This window comes from Hemiscyllium ocellatum, chromosome 16, assembly GCF_020745735.1.
Source record: "Hemiscyllium ocellatum isolate sHemOce1 chromosome 16, sHemOce1.pat.X.cur, whole genome shotgun sequence".
Lineage (NCBI taxonomy): Eukaryota > Metazoa > Chordata > Chondrichthyes > Orectolobiformes > Hemiscylliidae > Hemiscyllium > Hemiscyllium ocellatum.
In genome coordinates, this window is record NC_083416.1 from 14815717 (window position 1) to 14825728 (window position 10012).

The 10012-nt window shown below is 42.7% G+C and overlaps 1 protein-coding gene across 1 annotated transcript; it reads right to left on the minus strand.

The window, feature by feature from the left end:
• Positions 1-2489: 2489 nt before the first annotated feature.
• LOC132823538 (E3 ubiquitin-protein ligase TRIM7-like) lies at positions 2490-9943 on the minus strand (the record flags this gene model as incomplete). The annotated part of the gene is made up of 3 exons (XM_060837483.1): positions 9931-9943; positions 6078-6563; positions 2490-2512 (listed from the first exon to the last, which is right to left on the minus strand). Coding segments are annotated over exons 1-3 (522 nt in total), but the record flags the coding sequence as incomplete, so codon positions are not given.
• Between the last annotated feature and the right edge of the window lie 69 nt (positions 9944-10012).

Genomic DNA, 10012 nt, shown 5'->3' on the forward strand with positions numbered 1-10012 from the left:
TGATTCCACGGTCTCCCGCTCGAATTGCAGAGTAAATTCAATCATATTATAATCACTGCCTCCTAAGGGTTCCTTCACCTTAAGCTCCTGTATCAGGTCTGCCTCATTGCAGAAAACTAAATCCTGTATTTCCTGTTTCCTAGTGGGCTTCACCACAAGCTGCTCCAAAAAGCCATCTTGTAAATATTCCACAAATTCCTTTCCTTACAATCCACTACCAACCTGATTTTCCCAGTCCACATGCATATTGAAATCCCCCAATGATCACTGTAACTTTGCCTTTTCCTGTACATCTTTTGTACCTCCAAGTGTACATTGCACCCCAGCTCCTGACGACTGTTTGGAGGCCTGTACATCATTCCAACTATGGTTTTTCTACCTTTGCGGTTCCTCAATTCTACGCACACAGATTCTACACCATCTGATCCCACTTTGTTCCTTAGTATTGATTTACTTTGATTTCTTACCAATAAGGCAACACCAAACCCTCCACTCAAGGCTTGCTGGCTGTCCCTGCTCTGCTCTGAGCCACTACCCACCATCCCCATCTCTGCTTAGCTGCTGGCAAATGAGGGAAAAGACGGAATAGAATAAAACACAAGACAGAGAAGAAAACATGCAGAGCAGGTGGGTTCCGGCTGGAACATTGTTGTCCACTGTGGGTTGACAGGGGCTGGTTCTGCAGTTGGCATTTCCAGTGCCAGGGTTGATGCCAGATAGTCTCGCCAGTTTCACTTCTTTGAGACTTTGCAGCGAATGGTAAAACGGAATTGCTTGCTAGGCCGTTTCAGAGAGCAGGTGAGAGTCAACCACATTGCTGTCGAGAGAGTGGTGCTGGAAAAGCACAGTAGGTCAGGCAGCATCAGAGCAGCAGGAGAATCGATGTTTCAGGCATAGCCCTTCATCAGGAAAGGGCTTATGCCCGAAATGTCGATTCTCCTTCTCCTCAGATGCTGCCTGACCAGCTGTGCTTTTCCAGCACCATACTCTTGACTCTGATCTCCAGCATCTGCAGTCATCACTTTCTCTCAGGCTGTTTCAGTGGACAATTGAGAGTCAATTAACCACATTGCTGTTGGTAACCAATAGGCCAGACCATGTGAGGATGGCAGATTTCCTTCCCGAGGGAACCAGATGGGTTTTTCCGACAATCAACAGTGGTTTCATGGTCATTAGTAGATTCCTAATTCCATTTTTTTAATTGAATTCAAATTACACCATCTGCCATTGCAGGATTCGAACCTAGGTCCCCAGAACATTAGCTGAGTTTATGGATTAATAGCCTAGCGATAGTTCCTGGCGAGGTGTATATGTGCTCGTGGGAATTGGTATTAGTGGGTCTGGTGTGGGGTTGCATGTTGGTGGGTGTGTGTGAGGATTTTGTCTGTGGAGGTTGGTGTGGGAAATGTGTGTGATGCAGGGTTGTTTCTTTTTCAGCACAGTACAGGTCCTTCGGCCCTCGATGTCGTGCTGAACCTTTTATCCTAGTCTAAGATCAAACTAACCGACATACCCTTCATTTTACTATCATCCATGTGCCTATCCAAGAGTCGTTTAAATGTCCCTAATATATCTGACTCTAGTACCATTGATGGCAGTGCATTCCACACACCCATGCTCTCTGAATAAAGAATCTACCTCTGACACCTCCCCAAACCTTCATCCAATCACCTTAAAATTATGCCCTCGTGTGGTAGCCGTTTCTACCTTGGGAACAAGTCTCTAGCTATCCACTCTATCTATGCCTCTCATTACCTTGTACACCTCTATCAAGTCCCCTCTCTCCCTTAGCTCCCTCAACCTTTCTTCTTAAGACATGCCCTCCAGTCCAAGCAACATCCTGGTATATCTCCCCTACATCTTCTCTGAAGCTTCCACATTCTTCCTATAATGAGGTGACCAGAACTGAACATAATACTTCAAGTGTGGTCTAACCAGGGCTTTATAGAGCTGCAGCATAACCTCGCAGTTTTTAAACTCAACCCCACTGTTAATGAAAGCCAACACACCATACACATTCTTAACAACCTCATCAACCTGGATGTAACTTTGAGGGGTCTATGGACATGGACCTTGAGATCCCTCTGTTCCTCCACATTGCCAAGAATCCTGCCTTTAATCCTGTAATCTGAATTAAAATTCGATCTTCCAAAATGGATCACTTCACACTTTTCCAGGCGGAACTCCATCTGCAATTTCTCAGCCCAGCTCTGCATCCTGCCAATGTCCCATTGCAGAGCTGCAAATGTATTGCTGGAAACGCGCAGCAGGTCAGGCAGCATCCAAGGAACAGGAAATTCGATGTTTCGGGCACAAGCCCTTCATCAGGAATGAGCATCTGCAGTCCTCACTTTTTCCTCAATGTCCCATTGCAACCTATAACAGGCCCCCCCCACACTATCCATAACTCCACCAACGTTTGTGTCATCAGCAAACTTACTAACCCACCCTTCCAATACTCATCCAAGTCATTTGTAAAAATCACAAAGAGCAGAGGTCCCAGAACTGATCCCTGTGGAACACCACTAGTCACTGAGCTCCAGCCTGAATTTTCCCATCAACTACAATCCTCTACCTTCTATGGGCCAGCCAAATCTGTACCCAGACAGCCAAATTTCCCTGCATCCCATGCCCCCTTACTTTCCGAATGAGCCTACCATGGGGAACTTATCAAATGCCTTGCTAAAATCCATATACACCACATCCACTGCTCTACCTTCATCAATATGTTTTTTCACATCTTCAAAGAATTCAATAAGGCTTGACTGGCCCCTCACAAAACCATGTTTACTTTCTCTAATCAAGCTATGCTTTTCCAAATAGTCATAAATCATGTCTTTCAGAAACGTCACCAATACTTTGCCCACCACTGATGTAAGAATGACTGGTCTGTAATTTCTAGGGTTACCCTGTTCCCTTTCTTGAAAAAGGGAATAACATTTGCCACCCTCCAAACATCTAGTACTACTCCAGACAGTGAGGATGCAAAGATCACCAAAGGCACAGTAATCTCTTCCTTTGCTTCCTGTAATAACTTTGGGTATATCATGTCTGGCCCAGCGGGCTTGCCTATCCTCATGTGTTTCAAACTTTCCTGCACAATTTCCTTTTTAACACCCACCTGTTCGAGCATATCGGCCTGTTTCATGCTGTCCTCACAAACGACAAGGCCTGTATCACTAGTGAATATTGAAGCAAAGTATTCACTAAGAATCTCCCCAACCTCCTCCAACTCCAGGCACAAGTTCCCTGCACTACCCTTGAATGGCCCTTCCCTCGCTCTGGCCATCCTCTTGTTCCTCACATAAGTATGGAACACCTTGGGGTTTTTTTTAAACCAACCCAAAAAGGCTTTTTCATGCCTCTTTCTAGCTCTCCTAAGTCTATTCTTCAGTTCCTTCCTAACTACCTTGTAACCCTCTAGAGTCCATCTGATCCTTGCTTCTTCAACCTTAAGTGAGTTTCCTTCTTCCTCTTGACTAGATGTTCCATATCTCTTGTCATCCAATGTCACTTCACCCTACCATCCCTTCCTTGCTTCAGTGACACAAATCTATCCAGCATTTGCAGCAAGTAGTCCAGAAACAAACCCTGCATTTCTGTTGTGCATTTCGCTGAGAACATCTGTTCCCAATTTATGTGTTATGTGTGTGGGGGAATGGTGGAGGAGAGGCTTGAATCTGAGCACCCAGAGTATTGTACAGGTGTTTGGGAGATGTAAGTTGTAGGGCAAGGCTGCCAGCAGCTTAGCATTGGCTCAGGACCATGTGCAGCAATCATCAAGGTATCAGCACCTAGGCCCTATGTAGCAATCTTCGAGTAAAAAGTGAGGTCTGCAGATGCTGGAGATCAGAGCTGAAAAGTGTTGCTGGTTAAAGCACAGCAGGTTAGGCAGCATCCAAGGAACAGGAAATTTGATGTTTTGGGCCAGAGCCCTTCTGGCCCGAAACGTCGAATTTCCTGTTCCTTGAATGCTGCCTAACCTGCTGTGCTTTAACCAGCAACACATTTTCACCTATGTAGCAATGGTCATTGGCTCAGGATTACATGCAGCGATTGTCAAGTGTTAGCTCAGGGTCAAGTTCAGCAATAGCTGCAGCTTTGGGTTAAAGTTTTGGCCGGAGGGAAAGTGCTGAGAGCTGCAGAATCTAGGGAAGGGCTATCATCACAATTTAGGAAAATCTCACTGTGGGATGTTTCAGGATACTTTGATGTAGAAATTGGCTGCCAGTCACTGGGGCTTCATAGCACATTCTATATTGTAGATATGGTCTGTAGACGAAGCGCTAATGACAGAGCCACTGGACAAGTGAGAATAAACTGTTTCCAGTGCCTGTCCCTGTGACCAATGTTCCTGAATTTTGATCCTGGGCCAAGGAGGCTAGGTCATGAATTTCTCAGCAGAGGGCTCTTCCTTATATCAGCTCTGTGGGAGAGATGGATGAATTTGTTCTACTTCTGTTCACTGCCCTTCTGTGAGAAAAAAAAGACAGTAATATCCCCACCTCTCTCATTGTGTGTATTTGGACATTTTGGGGCAAAATCATTTGTAGTTTTGTTTCACACTCAGTAAGATTTTTGAACACTGATATCAAATGAAATCTTAAAAGAAAGTACAACAAATACGTAGAATAATAATTTTAACATTTAATGAAAACACAAGACATTCAGGAGATTTGCTCATATCTGTTTGGGTATTTAAACCCTCTAAAACTCTGAGCCCAATTGCTTAGGCCCTCATAATACCTAATGCTCCCCGAATGGGCTTTGCATGTAAATATCCAATTGGCCGCAAAGGTAATTTACTGGTGGCAGTTGATAGTTAGAAACTATGACAATACTGCTCCTTTAACAAGGTTATGTTGTCTTTGGTTTTTATTTCCAAAAAGGGTTGTAAAATGGAGTGCTTGGAATGAGCTGCCAGAGGAAGTAGTGAAGGCTGATACAATTACAACATTTAAAAGGCATCTGGATGGGTATATGAATATGTTCTGAAGATGTGGATGTACCTTTAAGAGAGTTAAAAGCAGCAGAACTACTGGACACAGCACTAAGTGTTCACAATAGACAACAATGTAACACTGGGTCGAATAACTCAATTAGTTTGTTGCTGGGGATAAAAACAAACTCGAATTCGGCCAATCAGTTTAAATTATACCCTGAAAAAAAAACTGATCAAGTTTAAATTGAGTATATTGACAATCTTAAAAGCCAATGGCACAATCCGATGCTCTGGGGTATAAGACCGGGGAAAATTGATCAGTTGGGAGGAGAACTGCCAAGTCTTAGCATGTAACAGACGGCTTAAAAAAAATCTCTCTTAAAAGTCCCTTTTCGATCAGCAACCTGTGGTGCAGAAATTCCTAACAAGGGAAAAAGAAGACACAGGAAAATCCAAAGACAAGAACCTAAAGTTGCTTGGTTTTGAGATAAGAAGTGTTGTTTTGTAACTTTTAATTGGGAGTTTTATCAGACTAGTATTATAGAAGGGAAGGTAAAAGATAGGTTAGAGAAAGAAATTGTAAATAGTGCTTAATTAATTATTCTCTGTTATACTTTAAGAAATAAATTGTTAATTTTTACTTTACGTAGTTTTGGCCACACAAATTTTTACAGATTACTGCATGGGATAAATCTTTCCTGTCTTGCTGGTTTTAAATTAAACAGGAGTGTTTACACAGTGTCATAACAGTTAAAGAGGGGTTTAGAGGGATATGGGTCAAGTGCCGGCAAATGGGACTAGATTAGTTTAGGATATCTAGAACGGCGGATATCTTTTTGGACTGAGGGATCTGTTTCTGTGCTGTGTATCTCTATGACTCTACCGGATGGGGCAGACCTGGGAATGACATCATCAGAGAGAGAGACACAACTTAAGTTTAAGTCACCCAAGTGTGCAGAACAAAAGGGATCTGCCTCTGTTCTCCAATCTGCAAACAACAGCATCAAAATGTACAACTGGGAACTGGGATACTCCAAGGGGCTTTCTCAAATAATGTTTCTGAAATCAAAAATGAGTTTCCTGAGTCAGAGATATGAGAATTAATTAATCAGTTTTAAGGAATCTTTCCAACAACAAAATGCTGGAAACACAGGTTCAGTGAATGTGGTTTGAAATGTGTGTAAATGTGTCAGTGATTCAGTAATCTGGTGAAATGAGACAGTCCCAGCCTCATAGTCCAACTGGACTCGGACCCTGCTATTTAATGGAAATTTTCGGAGGAATATGGGCTTGTTGTTGTGACAGGCTCTGAGAAAAGTACCAGCGTAAAAGATCAAACACCATGATTTAGTGCTGTTGCCAAGATATGCATTTAGTCCCTGTCTGATAGCATTCCTGCACACAATCCCCATTCCCCAGTTATTACCAGCAGTCTCCACATCCCAGGAATGGGATCCTGAGGAGAAGCTCTGGGAGCAGAGGACTTGGGGATGATGTTTAAATCTTTCTGGGTGAGGTGGATAGGGCTGCTGCTGTTCAGTCCATGTTACTGATCTCAGGTCATGAGACAGAGTCAAGCTGAAGTTTGCTGTCTTTGGATCCAGACTCAATGACCTTTTCCCTAAAGAAGAGAGAAGAGATTGTTTAGACAGAGTTATTCCACTCAGATCAATGAGTGACAGCAGTAGGGTGGGAGTGTAAGTATTTCCCAGATACTGCCAGCCCCTTACTGCCTATTAGACTGGATTCTTCCAATGTTAAATAAAGTCAGAATCCGTGTTAAATAGCAGTATGTGGTCCTAGTCTGTACACTCAGTGCAAACACTGCATTCAAACACACTATAGTGGGCAGTTTAAACGCGATATAGGACTTTGCACATATTCCCTGAGACACAATAATATAGCCACGGGTCCACACCTTAAACATTGGGCAGATGTGGAACATACATCTCCCAGGAGAGTGCCCTGGACTCTCTCCCTCCTATTCTGAACTCCACATTCTGAATACAGCTCAAGTCTGTCATTGAAGCACAGTCTCAGACAGGACTATGGTCATGGTGACAACTGCTTTTTATACAGGGACTTCTGTTGACTTGTGAAGGCCCTTGCTGTCGAACAATCACTTCCTCCATATTTTGCAGAAGGCTAAGTTGGTGCTGCTTATCACCTGCTATTTCGTTGGCAATTGTGAGAGGCCTCTGGGAGAGGTAGCTGCCAAAGTCTGGGTAGGATCATCCTTGCTAGGTGTAGGGAGGAGGCCACGAGGTCCTTCAAGCCAGCTCTGCCAATCAATAAGACCATAACCGGTATGATTTTAATGTCAACTCTACATTCCTGCATAATTCCATGATAATCTTACATCCTCTTATAGAGTCATAGAATCATACAGCATGGAAACAGACCCTTCGGTTCAATCAGTCCATGCTGTGCAGGTTTCCCAAACTAAATTAGTCCCACTTACCTACATTTGGTCCATATCCTTCTAAACTTTCCTATCCATGTATCTGTCCAAATATCTTTTAAATGTTACAACTGTACTTTCAATCTACCACTTCCTCTGGCAGTTCATTGCACATTATGACCCACTTCTGCATGAAGACGTTGCTCCTCAGGTCCTTTTGATCAGATCCCCTCCTGGAATTGTTTTCATTGGAGTTTAGAAGATTAAGGGAGACTTAATAGAAACTTACAAGATAATACATGGCTTGGAAAGGGTGGATGCTAGGAAATTGTTACCGTTATGCGAGGAGACTAGGACCCGTGGACACAGCCTTAAAATTAGAGGGGGTCAATTCAGAACAGAAATGCGGAGACGGTTCTTCAGCCAGAGAGTGGTGGGCCTGTGGAATTCATTGCTGCAGAGTGCAGTGGAAGCCGGGACGCTAAATGTCTTCAAGGCAGAGATCGATAGATTCTTGATGTCTCAAGGAATTAAGGGCTACGGGGAGAATGCGGGTAAGTGGAGTTGAAATGCCCATCAGCTATGCTTGAATGGCAGAGTGGCCTTACTTGAATGGCCTTACTTCCACTCCCATGTCTTATGGTCTTATGCTGAGAATGTGTTGCTGGTTAAAGCACAGCAGGTTAGGCAGCATCCAAGGAACAGGAAATTTGACGTTTCGGGCCAGAGCCCTTCTGTGCTTTAACCAGCAACACATTTTCACCTTTGTAGCAATGGTCATTGGCTCAGGATTACATGCAGCGATTGTCAAGTGTTAGCTCAGGGTCAGGTTCAGCAATAGCTGCAGCTTTGGGTTAAAGTTTTGGCCGGAGGGAAAGTGCTGAGAGCTGCAGAATCAAGGGAAGGGCTATCATCACAATTTAGGAAAATCTCACTGTGGGATGTTTCAGGATACTTTGATGTAGAAATTGGCTGCCAGTCACTGGGGCTTCATAGCACATTCTATATTGTAGATATGGTCTGTAGACGAAGCGCTAATGACAGAGCCACTGGACAAGTGAGAATAAACTGTTTCCAGTGCCTGTCCCTGTGACCAATGTTCCTGAATTTTGATCCTGGGCCAAGGAGGCTAGGTCATGAATTTCTCAGCAGAGGGCTCTTCCTTATATCAGCTCTGTGGGAGAGATGGATGAATTTGTTCTACTTCTGTTCACTGCCCTTCTGTGAGAAAAAAAAGACAGTAATATCCCCACCTCTCTCATTGTGTGTATTTGGACATTTTGGGGCAAATTCATTTGTAGTTTTGTTTCACACTCAGTAAGATTTTTGAACACTGATATCAAATGAAATCTTAAAAGAAAGTACAACAAATACGTAGAATAATAATTTTAACATTTAATGAAAACACAAGACATTCAGGAGATTTGCTCATATCTGTTTGGGTATTTAAACCCTCTAAAACTCTGAGCCCAATTGCTTAGGCCCTCATAATACCTAATGCTCCCCGAATGGGCTTTGCATGTAAATATCCAATTGGCCGCAAAGGTAATTTACTGGTGGCAGTTGATAGTTAGAAACTATGACAATACTGCTCCTTTAACAAGGTTATGTTGTCTTTGGTTTTTATTTCCAAAAGGGGTTGTAAAATGGAGTGCTTGGAATGAGCTGCCAGAGGAAGTAGTGAAGGCTGATACAATTACAACATTTAAAAGGCATCTGGATGGGTATATGAATATGTTCTGAAGATGTGGATGTACCTTTAAGAGAGTTAAAAGCAGCAGAACTACTGGACACAGCACTAAGTGTTCACAATAGACAACAATGTAACACTGGGTCGAATAACTCAGTTAGTTTGTTGCTGGGGATAAAAACAAATTCGAATTCGGCCAATCAGTTTAAATTATACCCTGAAAAAAATACTGATCAAGTTTAAATTGAGTATATTGACAATCTTAAAAGCCAATGGCACAATCCGATGCTCTGGGGTATAAGACCGGGGAAAATTGATCAGTTGGGAGGAGAACTGCCAAGTCTTAGCATGTAACAGACGGCTTAAAAAAAATCTCTCTTAAAAGTCCCTTTTCGATCAGCAACCTGTGGTGCAGAAATTCCTAACAAGGGAAAAAGAAGACACAGGAAAATCCAAAGACAAGAACCTAAAGTTGCTTGGTTTTGAGATAAGAAGTGTTGTTTTGTAACTTTTAATTGGGAGTTTTATCAGACTAGTATTATAGAAGGGAAGGTAAAAGATAGGTTAGAGAAAGAAATTGTAAATAGTGCTTAATTAATTATTCTCTGTTATACTTTAAGAAATAAATTGTTAATTTTTACTTTACGTAGTTTTGGCCACACAAATTTTTACAGATTACTGCATGGGATAAATCTTTCCTGTCTTGCTGGTTTTAAATTAAACAGGAGTGTTTACACAGTGTCATAACAGTTAAAGAGGGGTTTAGAGGGATATGGGTCAAGTGCCGGCAAATGGGACTAGATTAGTTTAGGATATCTAGAACGGCGGATATCTTTTTGGACTGAGGGATCTGTTTCTGTGCTGTGTATCTCTATGACTCTACTGGATGGGGCAGACCTGGGAATGACATCATCAGAGAGAGAGACACAACTTAAGTTTAAGTCACCCAAGTGTGCAGAACAAAAGGGATCTGCCTCTG